Genomic DNA, 19,876 nt, shown 5'->3' with positions numbered 1-19,876 from the left:
TGCACTTGTGACTCTTAGTTCCAAGTAGAAGATGTTTAATTATAAAAGCCAGAGACCCCCAAATTATTTTCATGGTAGCCCAAGTATACTCAGGCAAGGTTAGTGTTGTATGTCCACATACACATATAGTTTTTCATATTTACTTTCTCATTTTCCAAAATGTGTTTTTTAGTATGGAAATGTGGAAAAATATCTGAGCTTGGTCAAAAAGTTACCATAACATCCACAAATATGCTGAAGTCAGATTTCCTACCTCTGATACTTGAAACCATTATTGCAAATGCAGCATGATTGTAACTATGTTAAGCAGCTAACACACTACCACTCCTTCACAATATTCCCATGTACAGGTCTTAAAGAGATGCAGCATTAAAATGTTTTTTACTGAACAAACTTCAAGAAAATAGTTGCATTTGTCCAACACTTCAACATTCTCAAATATCTCAATTAAGTGCTTCAAAGACAAATATTTTGGAGTGCACTGTTGTTTTACATCTGCAATATCAATATCCCATTAGAAAGTTTGATAATGATAAGCTGATTTTTAAAATTAATGATTGGTCCTTCAAACCAGGTTAGCTGAAAAACAGAATAATCTGTTCTTTTTATACTACTGCCATGGGATTTTTAAAGTCTACTTGAAACAATGGCGGAGTGGTGGCACAATGGTTAGCACTGCTGCCTCACAGTGCCAGCGACCCGGGTTAAATTCTGACCTTGGGTGAATGTCTATGTGGAGTACGCACTTTCTCCCAGTGTCTGTGTGGATTCTCTCCAGGAACTCCAGTTTCCTGCCACAGTCCAAAAATGTGGATTGGCCCTGCTAAATTGCCCCTTAAGTGTCCAAAATGTTAGGTGGGATTATGGGCATGGGGTGGGGCGTGGGGGTGGTGGTTTTCTGGAGGGTCAATGCAGACTCAATGGGCCGACTGGCCTCCTTCTGCACAGTACGGATTCTATGAGACACAAGTAAGATAGGTATTCAGTTTATCATCTTGTATGAGGGCAACACCTGAAGAGTATCACCCAAGTTTTGCACTGCAGTGCCATCCTAGATTAAGAGGTCAAGTCTTGGGAATAGGCTTGACCCGGCAACCTTCTCATCCAGGTGCAAAAGTAGTACTAAGTGAGTCAGTCCCATGCACCAACACTCTGGCTGCAACAATTGTAGAAAAAAAGGTTAATATTTTTAAGAACCAGCATCATTATGATTTGTAGTAGAAGTATTTCGCACCCACTTAACAGAAGGAAACAATTGAACTTCTGTACCACCATGGAAAACCATCAAGAAAGTGTGATTATTCAGATTCTGGAAGCAGGCCAGCATGGAAGTGTTTTTGAAGTTTGATATTGCCACACAGAGCACCCATAGTTAAATCCAGTATCTATACAAAATCATGATGATGATTGGTGGAAATGTATAATCAACTACATTCAAAATCAAAAAAGTGGATAGAAAATGGAAACCAATCAACAAGAGAAAAAAGGAACAGAATAACCCACTATGCCAGCAAAAATAAATTCATGCTGATGCTCACTGAGGGATCGCCTTCGGGATTCAGCACGCAAGTGGTCATTTCCTCCTGAATAGTTTGACAATACATTTTTAGGTGAAACATCTTGATATGGATTATAAGGTATATCTGACTTGAACCTTTCTCCGGATTGTTTGATGGGACTAGCGTAAATTTCCTTGAAGTTACTCTTCTTGGTAATTCCAGATGGAAGATTCAAATCAGATTTGAATTGGTCTTCGAAGTCAAAACCTCTCTGATCCTTGTCTAAAGCTACTCCTAGATCTTCATCATACTTGGAGTGTTTATCAGTTTTAACAGGTGATAGATTCTCTTCATCAAAAGATAAGTCATCCAACTTCAGACTACTCTGGATCGCATTGTCCAATGGCTCATATTTGCTCAGTTTCTTCTGGAGGATGTCATTTTCTTCTACAACCAGGGATAGTCCTGCAAACAAAGTAAGATTTTCTTCATTATTGCTCACTTCACTGGAGGAACTTTGTCCAATTGATGAATTTTTATCTTGATAAGATATACCAGCTGGTTTTAGAACACTCGGGATTCGGCTGTGAGATCTCTTTTCTGGAATATTTTCCACGTCATTATTTCTGATTTTGTCGGAAGTGCTTGGTCTACTTGTTGAGTTTCTTAGGTTTATGTCTTCTTGTGAATTGACTATTCTTCTATTAACTGGTTCATGGTCACTAAGCTCTACTTCAGAGGAGTGATTCTGGAAATCACTGGACTGAAGTTTATTTTCATTTGACTTTCGTGCTTTCTTCAAGTTTATGATTTCTTCAGGTTCTGTAGGGAGAACTTTGGGGAAATATTTGGTGTTCAATTTTTTCTTCTCAGTTTGAGTTTCTCTGTGTTGACGTATCTGTTGCATTCTTTCTTGGACACTTGGTCCACTATATAGCTGGACTTTCTTACTTTCATTTTCGGAGAGTTCATCAGGTGTATGAGAGTTTGAAGGAGTTTGAGCTCTCTGGATAAATACAGGTTTCTTTGTCACCAAAGATGTTGCTTCCAGTAACATTTCCGGTTCAGTGCTTGTTGGCATTTTCAGGATCATTCGGCGTTTGCCATCTGGCGTGTTTGCCACCACCGATTGAGCATCATCACCAACATCTATTTTAGTTTCCTTAGCCCAAAAGTTTCTCAAGTTTTTGAATTCTGCTTGATTGATAGAAGGATTATCTGATATGTTACATATTCTTTTCTTGATTGAAACTATAGTGAAAGGCTGGTCCTTTACAGGAATTACATTTGCGCCATTCTCCTTCAATTGGAGATCCGCCTCAGTTTTATTTTCCTTATCGCTCAATGTTTGTTCCAGCTTTGCATTTACAGGAAATGCATCTGTATTGTTCTCCAAGTGGAAATCCACCTCGGTTTTCTTTTCCTCATTACTCAACGTCTGTCCCAAATCTGGGACATCAATAAATCTTTTTCCTTGTAAAGCATTGATTTCTTGTTCATTCCGCTTCGGAAACAGACTTTTTGAATCCATTTTGCGAAAAGCTATGTTTTTTGTTGTAGCTGACTGATCATATACAGGTGCATGCACATTTTCTTTTGTTCTTTGCATTACTTTTTCCAAGAAAGGCTTCTCACGTGTTGTAGTTACATGACATTGTCCATCTCTCTTTAGTTGGCTTATTTCATCATTGTGTGGCTCTTTTTCGATTTTGGTGTTGTCCAAGTCTTGTACTACTACATTTTTGAGGAATACAGGATACAAACTTTCAGTAGTCACTAAATTAGTTCCTTCGTTTTCCAACTTGTAATTAGATGATTCAATATCAATGGCACTTTCCCTCCTGGCTGACTTTCCAAACACCATATTTGCAAAAGCATTTTCTTGGCCTGAAGTTGTGGGGTTTGGTGAATGTTTTTGGAAAGTGGGAAGCGCTTGCTCTGTGGTACTTTTGGTACTAATTGTTGGTAAGGTTTTTAATTCTTCTACATTCCAGCCAGTACTTTCTGGTCCTGATTTAGTTTCTTGCGCACTATTTTTATCAGTAGCAAGGAAAAAGTCGGTATCTTCTGAAATTGCTTGAGCGCTTTCTGGTTCTCTATTTGCATGTTCATTTGCTCCAGCTCTCCCTTTCTCAGGGAAGTATTTTAAAACTGATGGTTCTTGTTTCGACTCTTCATCTTGCTCCAGTTTGATGTGCTGCTGTTCATCATTCAAAGATTGGAATATGTTCTCAGAAAGTGGATAAGTAATCTCAGAATCATTTTTTGTTCTAGTTTTATTTTTCTCCTCCAGAAGTAATGGTTCGGGAATTAAAGATTTATCAAAAATATTCTCTTTTATCGGAGTTTGAACTTCCTGCAATTGGATTTCTTGTTCTCCTTGTGCTTGGATTTCATGGTTCATGTTTGGCAGCTTTTGGGGTTTTTTTGTAAATATATCAGCTTCACTGTGTGAAAACTCAGCATTAGGCTTTGAATTTACTGTTATCACAGCTTTAGGCTTGTACTCCACTATTGGGTCAGGTGGAGTTTTCATTGCCTCTGTATTTACCGATGACACAGCTTCACTTCTGGTGAACCAATCTAACACCTTTGATATGGATTCATCAGCTGCCTTCATGTGTTCAGCAGTATATTTATCAAGCATTTGGGACTGTGAAGAATGAGCCTCATGTCTTTGTTCTGTTGCTGCAGTCTTGAAGAGAGGCACCGCAAAGTTAACGTGCTTACCTTGGGATATTTTTGTAGGCTGCTGGTTAGACACCTGAGGAGACTCAAAGTCAGTGTGAAGTTTCCTCTCATCTGTAATGAAATAAATAGAAATACTTTGTTTATTCTTCCTCGCGAGGTTGGTAACCAAATAATTGCATTTCAAATGGTGACACTTCCAATTACCTAGCATGAGACTAAAGATTAAAGTTGCTTCTAGCAGATGAATGCTCAACATGTTGGTAATCATCTATCCATTAAGAGACAATGACCCATTTACTTTAAATGGGTAAAAAACTTTGGTTAACAAGGCAGGAGTTAAGCATTCATCGGTTTATATATTGTTAGCTGCCATTCGACAGGTGCAGTTTTCCAAAACAGTTCTTCTAAATAGACCAACTAACTTGTATTTATATTAAATCATAGGACAATATATAACTTTCTAAATTTGTGGTTTATATTATCGAGTATCTGTTGTTCAATTTTAATAAACTACAAAACATGCTAAATAATAGACAACAGAAATGACCAAAACTAATTGGAATAGAAGTCTCTCAATGCGGATTCTGAGCTACTTTAAAAAAAGGCAAATTTGAGGTTATTGTTGAAGTATATGACTTAATTTTATGATATCTGAAAATAAAATATCATAAGTTTACACCTGAAATATTAATCAAGAAATTAAACGCTTTCATGTGCTTAAGCATCACCGCAGGTTAACATAAAAGGATTGCTTTATTTGGATTTCTTCAAGTTGTAACATAACTTCATTATTGTAAATAATTAAATGCCAGGATTATTTTAATGGCCCAGGAATAATACCTCAAGATAAGTACATTTGGTTAGCACTGTTACAAGAAACCATTTGAGGCTAGCTATCAACTACAGTTCACTATCCGGCAACTGTAATTAAGAAAGCACTTGTGCTGCTACAGATAATGGACAAAATTAAAGTTGTTGGGGAGGAGAATTTACGTTTTAGAGAAATGTCATCTTGACCAAAAAGGAAAAACTGTCCAACAATCCTTTTTTGTTTGGAGAAGAGAAAAACCAAACGTGTCCTTTGTGTCACATGGCCATGAGCAAACAATCTGTAATACAAGTATTTTATATTATTTCCAGGTGCACATTCTGATAAAGAGGAACAGCGGCTTAACAAAATTTTGTATCATCAATATAAAGATGTTGCCAAATACGAAACTTCCAAAACCATAGTTTGTTTGAAGTATTTCCATCTGAACTTTAACCGATAGATGCTGAGCTGAATGAGAAAAAGCAGAAAGATTCAACTGATCTCCAGTGTCAAACTGAGATGAATTGTTGTCTCACCAGGGCTCAATTAATTGTAATAATATAATGGTAGCAGCTCTGCAATATGCACCTGCAGCCACTTGCATCAGGTTTCAGGCAGCAAGGTTTTAGCAATCTAGAGTTTTTCTCAGAAAAAGAACCATGTCAGGGTTATTGCTGAAAGTTGCTGCTAGTGGCAAATGCAAGAATCTAAATTGGAGAAATTAATTTTAAAATAAACATGAAAAGGATAGGCTGGAGTTTTCTGGCCACCATTTATGCTGTTGGGACCGCGGGTTTCCCAGTGGCAAGGGCTGCATTCAATGGGAAATGACAACGAGGGGACCAGAAGACCACGCCGTCAGCCAATGGTGGGCTGCCTCTTCTGCTGCATATTGCGTAGAGAATCCTGCCCCAAGCATAAAGTACATAAAACAAACAAAAAGTGTTTTAAGGTGTCCATAAAACTACAAGCTTGCATTTAAATCAGGGTATGCAAAATTTCCCCAACTCCAGCATATTGCCTCATTATTCACTACAGTTCCATAGCCAGTGATAAACTAAGTCTCTCATTTAACTGGATACAAAACATGGACAAGATTAGCTTTACATGCAAAGTCTGCCATTCAGCTTGAGCCTAGCCAGACAAAGGTTTCATCTCAGATTGAAGGTGCATGCAGAATGTACTTCATTGCTGGTCCCAAAAGTCAGTTTCCAGATAAGCAATGCAATCTTTGGGGGCCCCCCAAGTCCTATGAGTTTTTTCTGCCTGGTCTATCATACTGTTCCAAAAATATTGAGCCGCTCTAATTCATATGCAAATTCTGTTTAAATATGTGCAAAAGATGGAGATTAAGTGATTTAACATTAACTTCCTTCTTATGTCTATTTTAAGATTTATTTCCTTCAAGCTCCACTGTCTATTTCTTTTTAAATGTAGCCTAAATAACTAGTGATTAGCAAATGAAAGTTGTTGGTCAAGTGATTAAATGTTTATGCAGGATATCCTAATAGAGGAGTTTATTTAGAAACTATCATGGTATTCTCACTGTCCTCAAAGAAATAAGTTGCAATGGACATATTTTGTATTACATTTTCTCCCCCCAAAAATGATTGCAGAACAATTACCTAGAATATTAGATGTGGTGAAGCTAAAAGAAGAACGTTGTAGTTTGAACAGATAAAAATCAATATGTAATCATACCACCAGTAGAAAACAGAATGATTGGTACAATTCTGATTGGCAATATTTTCTTTCCTTAATAGCCATCTTACCAACATTGTGAAAGGATGGATTTGGTGCAGGATTCAATCTTCTGTTGGCTTCCTTTTCCATTAGTATCTCACCTGTGCCCATTTCAGGGACTTGATTAGTAAGCAAACCAGAGCCGTTACTTGATAAGTGACTATTTGTATCATTTATTGTATTTGATTTTGTTGCTGGGATGGACTGAAAGTCCAAGTTGGACATAATGTTATCATCACCTTGGTTCAGGTATAATGGGTTTGTTTGTAAAGGAGAAGATAAACGATGCAAATCAGAAAACACATTGGCCTTATGTGGATTTTCATCTTCTTCTGCATTGCTCATTCTGTCTGTATTTTCTTTATCTGTTTCCTCTAAATAATCAGTGTCCAGAAAAGAGTCTTTGGAAGCTCCATTTGCATTATGAGGCTCTAGTGACTGGGATATCTTCTTTTCATCCACATTTGGAGAGAATCGGACTTGCTTCGACCTTTCAAGACTATTGGGTGTAAAGAAATCTTCATTTTTCACAGCTGTATTAGTCTTGGTTTGTCCTTCTGGAATGGTTTGCGGAGAGACAGGTATCTTGCTCTTTGAATCCTGAACACTGATGTGTAGAATTTCAGAGTCATTGGAGCTTGAACTTGGGCTACGTTTCAAGATGCTTTTAGGGGTTGTGGAGTTGCCATTAAAACCATTCCAATTTTTCCGACCTGATGCAGTATGAAGTTGATCACTTTTCGTCACAGACTCTTGCAGTTTGGATGAATTCGTCCTTTGCGATGGCACTTTCTGTCTTTCCGAACAATTATCATCCACTGCAGAAGATGGTTTCTTAATTTCAAGAAATTCAATTGAGGGAGAATGTAATCTGGAAACATTATCCTTTGGATGAGATAACTTCTCTGGAAGAAAACAAGGGTATACAAGGGCAAGGATAAAACAATTTCAACAACTACAGTATAGAAACTAAGTTACATCCAAATGGCTAAATTTTTAAGAGATTAAAACAATTGTACATCAAGGTTAATATGTACATTTAAAATCCACACATGTTTTTTTTAAAAACTACATCGTAAAACAGAATTTTCCTCAACCCAAAATTCAGCGAGAAGGGATAAATGTCAGTCCAAATTAATCAATGGCAATCAATTAAAACCATGCAGAAAATGTAAAAAAAAAAAAATGTAAAACGTTACAGCAGCTATATAAAGAAATGAAATCATTCTTTCTAATCATGCATTACCTCCAACTGTTAATGTCGGTGGGAAATGCAACAATGAATTAGTATTTGAAACTGGAAAATTTCATGAAATATTGTCTAATTTCCATTTCAAAACTTCAGTTACTTGAATGACCAATAGACATTTAGACAAACATTCAATTAAATTGCACACTTAAAAGTGGCTCATTTATAAAATAGACAATATTTGTATGAAAACTGGGAAAATAAAACATTGGGGTTATAAAGTGAAACACTTTAAGGGACAGTTTGGATAGCCCTGAAAAATAGGTGCAAGGAGTGATAGCTAATTACTCTGCACCCATTGACTGAAAGTTAAATTCACCACACCCCTTCACTTACCTCCAACAATCCTTTTCAATCATGACTCATACCTGACATAGGCTTCCCTGTACTCTCATTCTTGGAATTTATGCAAACATCCATATCTCAGAGCATGAATGTAATGCCAGCTATTCAACTATGTCAGCTAGATCAGCCAAATAGATTAGAAGACAGTCAGTGGTACACATCCACACTTCCCTCTCTTGCAGCACAAGGTGATGCACAACATGCAGATGCAGGCACCATCTGGAAATGACAGTACTGGAAGTGACAATTGCTTAGCTCATGGCCAGCAGCGGGACTGAAACCACTGAACATCCTTGGGTTCCACAGACGACATGACCGGCTTGGGGCCAATCCACGGGTATATGTGAACCACAAACGAGAGAGTTTGCGCGGGGTTCTGGAAGCAGGACCCCAGGAAGGGTGGACCAGGGTTACTTGACTGCCTTTGCCTTTCATCAATAAACCCCTTTGTTAACTACTGGAAGTCTCCAGTGAATGTCTTGGGCCACCACCTTGGTGATGAGGTAAAAATTATTGATCGCAGCTGACATGCGTCGCGAATTGAGGCAGTGAAGAAGGAACAGCTAAGAAAATAGAGAAGCTCCAGTAAGAGTCAGAATCATTTAAATGGTGAATGAAAATGCCTATGATCGGGAACCTAGATCCGTTTGACCAAGGGGCTGTGGGTTGGAGTCAGTGCATCGAACAGCTCCGTTATTTCTTTACTGTGAACGGGATTATAGGCGAAGACATGCAGAAGGTGATACTTCTAACTGTTTGTAGCGCACAAAGACTCACGAGAGACGAATAGAGATGAAGTCGATGAGGCTTTATTAAGCGTGACTTGTTCCCCGCAGTTCAGTAGCAGACTGGCCTGCGGGGGAGAACTCCTGGTTCTTATACTCCGCCTTCAGGGCGGAGCTAGAGGTCAACAGCCAACCAGGACCCGGGATCTGTCAGCCAATGACATCGCGGCTTCACAGTCCCACATGAGCCCTAATGCATACTACCACACTGTTTGCAGGCCCCAAATGTATAATTTGATTAGGACCCTCATGTCCCCAAAGGCACCCGACTTGAAAACCTTTGACTAGATGAAATCTGTTAAAAAGAGTGTTTTAATGATTGCCCTCGATTATCCTCAATGTCTTAAATTTAAATCTGCTGTCAGGGACCATGAAGAGTCCATCGCAGCCTTCATAGCCAGGCTTCTCCAGCTTGCCGAGCACAGAGTTTGGGACTACACTTAGTGACACGTTGCCCGATCGTCAGGTTTATGGGATCTATAACCTTAATATCCAGAAGAAGCTTCTGGTGAAGACTGCAATGACATTGGAAAAGTGACTAGAGATAGCTCAGGCATTGGAGTGCACCAAAAAAGGTGCCACTGAGTTCTAAAGCATGGTTGAAGGTGATGTTAATCACATTTGGAGCGGCAGGATCAACAAGCACAGAGAACCAGACACAGTCTTCGGCACTGGACTGGAACCCAAGGATTGGGAGGGTGTCACCGCGTCAACCCAAGTCCATGGTGGACCGCTACAGGGGATACCATCCCCTGGAGACCGGTCATGTTTCTCATGTGCTTTCAATGCAACTGAAGGGGGCACATTCAAGCACATTGGCACACTTTGCCTCGCATGGCAATGTAAATGAAACAGCAGCCAATGAAAAAGGAACAGCAGCCGCAGTAGTCCACAGCACCTCTGAACATATTGGAGAACAGCTCTAAAGAGCAAGCAATGTATCAGTTGAATTCAGTCCAATTGAATAAGATGGCCCCATTTGAAAGTGTCTTAAGGGTAAACACCTTAAAATGGAAGTTGACACCGGAGCTTCAGTAACTGTAGTGGGGAGCAGACTTTCCAATACCTTTGTGCGGGAATGCTATGAAATGAAATTGCTTATTGTCACAAGTAGGCTTCAAATGAAGTTACGCTGAAAAGCCCCTAGTCGCCACATTCCGGCGCCTGTTCGGGGAGGCTGTTATGGGAAAGCTTGAAGAGTACTCCAGCCAAACTTTGAACAAGTTCCTCGGGACAGCTAATACCCCAGTGGCCTGCAGAGGTCACGAGGCCATTCAGCCTTTGGTTGTCATGGCATGGCATGGACCCAATCTGATGGGAAGTGACAGGAGATTCTGCTCAACTGGCTGAAAATCTTCAAAATATCCACCCGCAACCTCCAAGATTTCCTAACGATGTACGAATCTTCCTTAAGGAACTGGGCCGGATTATAGGCTTCAAAAGTCAAGATGTGTGTCAATCCGGATTTGACGCCCAAGTCCAGAGAGCTCGACTAGTGCCATACACATTGCAACAGAAGGTTGAAGCAGAGCCAAAGAGATTGGAAGAGCCGGGAATAATCAAGTCGGTACATTTTTCAGAGTGGGCAGCACTGATAGTCCCCACAAATCCTTATCAAATGATCTGGGGTCTAATGACAGGGACTATCAGCTGACCATAAATCAGGCTGCCCAGGTCGATTGGTATCCGATTCCCCCAATCGAAGACCTCTACTCTAAGCTGGCGGGCGGCCTTATCCAATCAATACTGGACCTCTGCCACGCCTACCAGCAACTAGAGTTGGACGAGGAGTCTGAAGTTTGCTACAAGCAATATCCAAAAAGGCGTCTTCCAGTATACCAGTCTGCTGTTCTACTTCGCTTCACCATGCACTATTTTCCAGCGGATGATGAAAAATCTCTTTTCATGGAGAATTCCCAGGAGATGGTTTACCTTGTTGACATGCTAGTCACTGGCACAACACCCGTAGATCACATGCCTAGAGGCAGTATTAAAGAAGTTTCAGGATGCAGGGGTGTGCCTAGAACATGAAAATGCACCTTTCATGCCTCAGAATTGACGTATCTAGGATTTTGCATTTATGCGACGGGTTGCACCACCGAAGAAAAACCCACGTCATACGGGATATCCTCACACCCAAAAATGGCAGCGAGTTTAAGTCCTTCCTTGGTGTGTTCAACTATTATGGAAGGCTCATTTCATAAGTTCATAAGATATAGAAGAAGAATTTAGCCATTTGGCCCATCGAGTCTGCTCCGCCATTCGATCATGGCTGATCTCATCCTGGCCTTAACTCCAGCATCCCAGCCTGTTCTCCATAACCCTTCAACCCATTAATCAAAAATCTGTCTAACTCCTCCTTAGATTTACTCACTGTACCAGCATCCACCCATTCTGGGGTAGAGAATTCCATAGACTCAACTCTTTGGGAAAAGTAGTTTCTCCTCAACTCCGTTTTAAATTTGCTACCTCTTATCCTAAGACTATGATCTCTCATTCTAGAATGCCCCATAAGAGGACGCATCCGCTCCATGGCTACTTTATCCATACCTTTTATCATCTTATATACCACAATTTGATCTCCCTCATTCTTCTAAATTCTGGACAGTATATGCCTAAATTGTTGAATCTCTCTTCATTGGACAAAACCCCTCATCTCTGGAATCAACGAAGTGAACCTCCTCTGAGCTGCCTCCAATGCCACTACATCTTTCCTGAAATAAGGGGACCAAAACTGTGCACAATACTCCAGGTGCGGCCTCACCAATATTTTGTACAGTTGCAACAACACTTCCTTACCTTTATACTCTATTCCTTTAGCTATAAATGCCAACATTCCATTCACTTTCTTTATTATCTGCTGCACCTGTATGCTAGTTTTCAGAGACTCATGAACAAAGACCCCCAGATCCCTATGCAACTGAGCACTCCAAAGTCTCTTCCCGATTAGGTAATATGTTGCCTTCCCATTTGTCTGACCAAAGCGCATAACCACACATTTATTCACGTTGAACTCCATCTGCCACATTTTGGCCCAATCTCCTAACCTATATACATCCATTTATAAGGTTCTCATTTCCTCATTGCAACTTACTGTCTCAGCTGTTGTGTTGTCTGCAAATTTGGCTATGGAACCTTCTATCCCTGTATCCAAGTCGTTAATATAGATTGTAAATAGCTGGGGCCCAAGGAACCGAACCCTGTGGCACCCCACTATTTACATCTTGCCATCCAGAAAAAGACCCATTTACCCCGACTTGGTCTTTTGTCTGTCAGCCAGTCTTCGATCCAAGCTAATAAATTACCCCTAATCCCATGTGATCTAACCGTGAATTAACCTCCTGTGAGGGACCTTATCAAACTCCTTCCGGAAGTCCAGATAAACTACTTCTACAGGATCCCCATTATCCACTTTGCTTGTTACATCTTCAAAGAACTCTAAGCAAATTAGTCAAACATGATTTACCCTTCCTAAAACCATGCTGAAACTCTGATGGATAACGTTTCAAGTTTAGCCACAACATTGGCATCATTAAACCAGCTATTCAGGAAGAATTAGCAATGACAATGGAGCGAGCCCCAAGTGGGAGCCTTCCCACTTGTGAAGCAAGCATTACAGTCTTCAAATCTCCTATTGCATTTTGACCCGCTTTCTTTTGTTTTAGAAAGTTAGAGTAGCCAATTCATTTTTTTCCAATTAAGGGGCAGTTTAACATGGCCAATCCACCTACCTTGCTCATCTTTGGGTTGTGGAAGCGGAACCCATGTTAACATGGGGAGAATGTGCAAGCTCCACACTGACAGTGACCCAGAGCCGGGATGGGTCCGGAGACCTCGGCGCCGTAATGCACAGAGCTAACCACTGTGCCACCGTGCTGCCCACCAATCAGGTGTACATATGATGCATCCCCTTACAATATAGAGGCAGTTTTAGCCCACAAAATGGGAGATGGTTCAGAGAACCCCATTGCCTTTGCCTCAAGGGCCCTTTCAGAGCAGAATGAAACAATGCCCAGATTAAGGAGGAGGGCTTAACGGTTACACACAGTGTGAAGAAATTGCATCAATATGTGTATGGTTGACAGTTCAACATAACCATTGCTGGGTCTTTTAAGGGAAGATAAGCTCATACTGCCTATAGCCTCAGGGTGCAACATTGGGCCTTACTACTGGCAGCATTACAGCACCGGCCTGGGACACAAATTACTAATAGGGATGCATCTAGTTGCCTGCTCCTACCAAAGAGCATTCCGCCACCACAGCACCCCAGGAGATCATTTTGGGTTTAAACTTCCTAGACAGTGTCCGCTCGGCACATCTGCAACTGGACCCAAAGAAACCCTATTCTTTCAAAGGTTAAAATCATACAGACTGGGTGGCATTACGAGAAGTCTGAACTGCTGAGATTCCACTTCACCCACCAGGATGAGCTGACACGTGAAGATGACATTATTCTGTGCGGATCATGACTGGTTTTCCCACCTCCAACCAGGGAGTCCCCTTCTTCAAGAGTTACATAGCACCCACCCAGGGCAGTCAAAAATGAAGATGCTGCCACGCAGCTATGTCTGGTGACCAGGCATAGATAAAGCCTTTGAAGAATTAGTGCAACACAGTCACTCTTGCCAAATTCAACAATCCTTGTTGCTGTCCACCACTCTTCGCCCTTGGGAATAGCTAGGTCACCCTTGGACCAGGATCCATGTTGACTACGCGGGCCCTTTTATGGGAAAGATGTTTTAGCCCTGCTGGATGCTCACTTCAAGTAGTTATTGGTTTGAAAGATGGGGACCAAGACCTTGGTGGTCATGGTGGATGTCTTTCAATAAACGTTTGCCATTCATGGGCTTCTAGAATCAATCGTTTTGGACAATACCACCCCCTTTACTGCGATGATTGCCAGGTTTTTGTGTGAGCAAATGGCATACGTCACACAAGGACAGCCCCTTGCCACCTAGCCCCAAACAGTCTGGTTGAGAGGGCCATTCAGACTTTCTAGAACGCGAGGAGAATGCAGTCGGGTAAACCACTTTTCCCGCAGTTGGTAAAGTTTTGTTCTTGTACAACTAACCCCTCATTCCACCACAGGGGTCAAACCTGCTTGACTGCTCATGGGCTGTCGGGTTGAGAATCCAGTTGGATCTTGTATTTCCAAATTTAAGGGGAGGGTAGAGGCACATGAGGCCTCCCAGAAGAGTCAGCATCAGAGCAGAGGGGCAACAGGGTATTCTGGGTGGGAGACCCGGTTTTGGTACATGAAACTTCAGGTCTGCCTTCGTTAGCAGGACAAGTTATGGCCCAGTCATGACTGGTATCTTGTGTGGTCAACCTTAATGGGAAGACCGTCAGAAAGCACATCGATTGTGGGCAGCTCGGTGGCGTTGTCCAGGGAGCTGAAGTGTTAAGACCTGTTGTATTGTGCGCAGTGGTTAGCATTGCTGCCTCATGGCACTGAGGTCCCAGATTCAATCCCTGCTCTGGGTAATTGTCGGTGTGGATTTTGCACATTCTCCCTGTGTTTGCATGGGTTTCACCCCCACAACCCAAAGATGTGCAGGGTAGGTGGATTGGCCACACTAAATTGCCCCTTAATTGGAAAAAATAAATTGGGTACTCAATTTTTTAAAAAGCACATCGACCACTTAAGGAGTCGTGGGTAGCGACACCAACCTGGAGTCAACAAGTCCCACCAGCATAGTGAACACGCCTGGAACTCGATCTAGGTAAGGGAAGCCATGGACTCCTGATTCTGCTCAACCAGCCGCACTGGTCAAGGCCGATGAGGCCAGTTCGCCTGTCATTGAGGTGGTGCCTCCTCCTGAAGTGACACAGATTGTTGACAATTCAATTGCCCAGAAGGGTGCGGAGCCTATTGTAGGGAAACAGGGTAGGGATGTGGTAGCGTGGCCCCTTAGGGTGCCAGACCACGTGAATTGTGGCCAAACCCACAGGTGTGCACGAACCCGGCCAATAGGGAGTTTGTGTGCGGGGCCCCGAGAGCAGGGTCCCAGGTAGTGTTGTCCAGGGAGCTGAAGTGTTAAGACCTGTTGTATTGTGTTCTGTGTCTGTTATTTTACAGCCTTTGCCTTTCTTCAATAAACCCCTTTGTTAAGCACTGGAACCCTCCAGTGTATGTCTCAAGCCATCACAATCCTTTTACTTAATCTTCCCTCTCATCACACTGCCTCCTTTCTGACTTCTATAGCTACCCGAGTTGGCCAAGTCCCGATTTAAAATGGAGAACAGCAAAGGCTGAAGGGAAATTCAGCCAATACAGGCAGAAACTGGCAGGTGCAAGTTACTGTGTATTAAACTCTGCAAAAGCCCAGACAGCATCGATACCAGTGACCATCGGCATAATAATGTAGCAGCAATCTACATACTAATGAGCAATCCCCGGGAACAATCTCAACATTTGAGATAAACAAAGCCAAGTCAGACTCCCCGGCGCCAGCAGCAGCCAACACAAAAGAGGTTAACGGACACCTCAAGACCGCCCATCGATCAGGGAACCGCTCCAGTATTGGAGAAATCGAACCAAACGATTGGAACGAAGCCCAATCACCTAGAACGAAAGGCGGAAAGCCCCTGGGGACTATAAAGTTAAGCCCCCAAGTTCAAATCGTTCTTCTTGACAGGGTCACTCAGCAACGCGAACCAACCCTTGAGAGTGAACTGTGCAGCTGCCGCATCACTGAGGTAAGTCTCAAGTCGACGCTCGCTACGAGATAGGCGTTCCTATCTACCAGTCCATACCGGCTTTGAATCCCGCAGTTTCAGAATCCGAACGAAAGGCCATTTGTTCCCCTGACCTGGTGGGCCAGTCCGAAGCCAAGTATAGGCCTGTTAGTTGTAGAAGTCGCTTAGAAGTAGAATTTGTGCATGAGTAGCGATTACTGTGTAAAATAAATGTGCTTTGATTTGAATCTTACTAACTGGTGTGTTGAGTTATTGATCATTACTTGAACCTCGTGGCAGTATCATAAAGATACCTGGCGACTCGAGAGCAAAGGTTATAAAACAGAGCCAACTGAACCAACCAGAAGTTAGCAACACTTCTCCCTCCTCCTGCCACTTGTGCCATTCTCCTTTCCGATACACAACAAATGTAACTTTACTGAACAGTGGAGGAACAACAAAATGGTAACGAAGATAACTGTACACCACTCAATTCCACACACTCAGCCACCAGCTCAGATACTGACCCTTTGCATAATTTGAGGATACCACAGTAGGCAGGGTCTACATGTGGCGAGGTGCATGACACAAGTGGCCTACAGCTAGTGCCAGCACACCAGAGGGAGGTGACCCTGAGGAGTTCTTCCCAAAGGACTCGAATGAGGACTTCAATGGAGAAGGTGACAGAAGAATGCAGAGGTGTATGCACCTTGAAACCTTTAATTGAAAGCCTGTGCTCAATGTGAAGGAGTATAGAGGACTCCAGCTCCAACTGCCACAGGGTTTTATGCATAGCCCATTCTTTCCTGCATGCAAGTGATGGTCAACTCAATATAAGTGCAATTGTGTAGTGTTTGAAAGCTAATATCTCAGCTTCCAAGCGCAGCACCACGGCAGCAGCCACGTTATGTCTGAATGTTGCATTGGAAGCCCAAACTGTTGGCAAGAAAGGTTAGCCTGCTGCCATGCAAGCTCAGACTGCTGCCATCTTGGCTGTGGATTACAGTGTGCAAAGGATTTGCAGGGTATCACAGCAGTCTAGTAATGGCTCCCCTTCATATTACTAGCATTGGTGAAGCATTACCCCTCAGCAACAGTAGATCCATGGAATATGAATCCGCTGACCTCTTCCAGGATCACAGTATTACTGCACCCACCCTTGCTAATTTGCAAGTGCCCTTGCTCTAGCCCATCAGCCAGTCAGGTCAAACTGCTGCAGCCCATGTCAAGATGGTGCAGTCTAAGCCAGGTCTTCTGGGCCTGTGGTCATCTCCCAAGGCCATTGGCAATCTCCTCCACATAAAGTCAACAGCCCTCTATCACCCAGGCTACAGCCACTGGAGTGCATTGTGTAGAGCAACCAGACAAGCAAAAGAAAATGGAGGACATAATGCAGAATGCAATAAAGCTTGATTTCATTTGTAAATCTAGTTTGAAATACTTGTAGTAAGGATTTCATTTTTGCACTGTGACCAGGACGGTGATGTGATGCACAACAGTAGAAAAGGAAGAGGTGTGGATTGATGACTGGGGAAATTGGAATAGTGCTCCCGGTATCTCACTCAAAGTAGTTCTCCATATACAGCCGGGCAGAAAGGGGCTGTTTCAATTGCCGGCTGCCTTTCTCTTGTTCCTCCTACTGCCAATTCTAGTAGCTAGCCCTGCTCTCAGTGGTCTCCAATTCCCCCAGTCATGCTGCACTCCATGGGAAGACTTACCACTAATGTACTTCTGTTGAGCAGAAATTGGTTTGTGGAGAAACATCGACAGGCCGGAAAAAGTAATTTGCAACTTGAAACAACTATGGAAAGCAAACATTATAGAATTGTCCCAAAAGCCAAAAGAAATCAAACTACACTAACCTACTTGAGTGAGAGACGATAACACTGTTCCAATTTTCCCAGTCATCAACAGTCCATAATTCTTACCTTCTCTGTTATTATGCATCACATCATCATGATGTAAGAGGGAGTCATTTGACCAAGAGTTTAACAGGAGAAAGCTCATGGTTTAGATGAGCAAATCATGTAGTCTTGCATATCTTGTAAAATAATTATGTTTGTCCAATGAACAGTTTTTGTTCAGACATACCTATGTCTCCAGAACCTTCCTTAGCCAGTCACAATCATCATACAACAAGTTTAACGGCTCATCTAACAGTTTAGCACTCAGTACTGTACCTAGTGTCTGCCTAGATTTGTGTGTAAAGGTCTCTGGAGTGAGCCTCAAAACCTGCAATACTAGGCCACATGTGATAATACAATGGTTCCTAATTTCTGGTTCTGACCTTGAACAAGGATGGGGGGGAAAAAATGAAAATATGGACACTCTTTTTTAATTAATGTCTCGCTGCTATGTATTTCAAATGTTTCAATTTTTAAATGACTGAGGATTTGAGATAGCATAGTTAGTGACATGACAAAAAGGCAATGGTTCAAAGACAAATCACCCAAATCATTGATCAATACTATTTTATGAACCCAAACAATTCTCGTTCCCAAGAACATTTCCTGCAAAGAATATAACACAACATAAAAGAGGTGCTATGATAGTTGGGAAGGAGAATGGAAAACAAATGGTTCTATAAAAGACAATTTTGAAAATGGATGAATTGGAAAGCAAAACATATGAATGAGGTGATGATGCTGCTTAAATTTTGCAAACATAGAACAAAAAACATCAGGATAATTTTAAATAGTTGAGCAAGTAATAAACCTTTAGAGAAATCTTTAAATCCAATTACTGATTCCGCTCTAACCTTTTTCTTTTACGTACAATTATTATTTTAAGTTTACGTACAATTATTATTTTTTTAAGTTTACGTACAATTATTATTTTTAAAAATAATTTTAAGAGTACCCAATTCATTTTTTCCAATTAAGGGTCAATTTAGCGTGGCCAATCCACCTACCCTGCACATCTTGGGGTTGTGGAAGCGAAACCCACGCAAACACGGAGAGAATGTGCAAACTCCACACCATCAGTGACCCAGTTCCGGGATCGAACCTGGAACCTCGGCGCCTTGAGGCAACAGTGCTAACTACTGCTCCACCGTGCTGCCCTTTTACGTACTATTATAAAATGAATCAGTTTATTACACATATTTAACTTGATTGAACACCACAGCAATTTAGATTGAACACCACTGCAATTGCAATGCTAGTCTATCATTACATAACAAAATATAATTTTAATCTCGAAATCTGGAGGGTAGACACAAGTTGGCAAATTCTAAGCATGGCTGAAATATCTGAATAGCAGCCAGCCCTGTAGCAGAAATTTTAAGCCTCCTGGCTCAAATCATCTTACCATCTAACTCATCAAATTTATGTTCTGACATGCGTTAAGAACATAAGACATACTTTCTATTTTTCTAAAAGTAGCGACTTTTTTCGACTGCGTACATTTATAATGTGTTATCAGTGTTCTTTTTTTTTTAAGTCAATTTTACTCCAGTTATGTTCTTCACTCAGTTTAATAATTCTTCATTAGCTTTGTCATAAACAGGAACGTGGAAAAAGCAAGTGCTCAAAATGCACCCACACTTGCACAGGCACAGGATGCCCTCCAAAATAATCTGGATTCTCCACCAGGGCTAATGCTAAAAGGCACCAGCAGGCATGATCCTGGTGGAACTGTCGGGAATTACAGCCCAAGAATCTTTGGACCTATATAAAATCAAATATTACTTGTGGGATAAGAATCTGTTTTTTGGTAGATTCATTCAGCAATTGTTACTGCTGAGAATGAGTGTGTTTTTATGGTGACTGTTAAGGGATGTCCATTTGAGTTCACTTGGGAGAAGATATCATTCATTATTTAAGAGGGAGCTTACTCTGCATCTAACTCTGCTAGACCAGGTTTCGATGCATTTAATGTGGACAATTATGTTGATATCCTTTAAAAAGAGTGGACATTTTTTTAAAACTTGGATTCATTTCTATGCATGCATCTTGTTTAAAGTTTAAAATATTGGGATATTGGACAATTAGCGATTATTATTATTTAAAACATGTAAAAGCATTCCATTCCTCAACAGGAACATTCTTCATCCTGGTAAGTGCAAGACGTATCA

General features: G+C 41.5%; 1 protein-coding gene across 16 annotated transcripts in view; it reads right to left on the bottom strand.

The window, feature by feature from the left end:
• sytl2a (synaptotagmin-like 2a) overlaps positions 1-19,876 on the bottom strand; it is a 218,047-nt gene that overhangs the window by 62,301 nt on the left and 135,870 nt on the right. For 6 of the 16 annotated variants that reach the window (XM_072476502.1, XM_072476500.1, XM_072476506.1 and 3 more), the window contains 2 exons: positions 6,774-7,649; positions 1,539-4,301 (listed from right to left, as the gene is read on the bottom strand). The exons of 1 other annotated variant lie outside the window; for it this stretch is intronic. In XM_072476502.1, the coding sequence (XP_072332603.1) occupies positions 1,539-4,301; positions 6,774-7,649 (3,639 nt within the window). The remainder of the gene's footprint in view (positions 1-1,538; positions 4,302-6,773; positions 7,650-19,876) is intronic. 9 more of the 16 variants (XM_072476509.1, XM_072476510.1, XM_072476511.1 and 6 more) reach the window with 6 other exon arrangements.

The sequence above is a fragment of the Scyliorhinus torazame genome, chromosome 15 (genome assembly GCF_047496885.1).
Source record: "Scyliorhinus torazame isolate Kashiwa2021f chromosome 15, sScyTor2.1, whole genome shotgun sequence".
Taxonomy (NCBI): domain Eukaryota; kingdom Metazoa; phylum Chordata; class Chondrichthyes; order Carcharhiniformes; family Scyliorhinidae; genus Scyliorhinus; species Scyliorhinus torazame.
The sequence above is the reverse complement of the archived record's forward strand: the minus strand, read 5'-3'. Positions and strand labels throughout refer to the sequence as shown.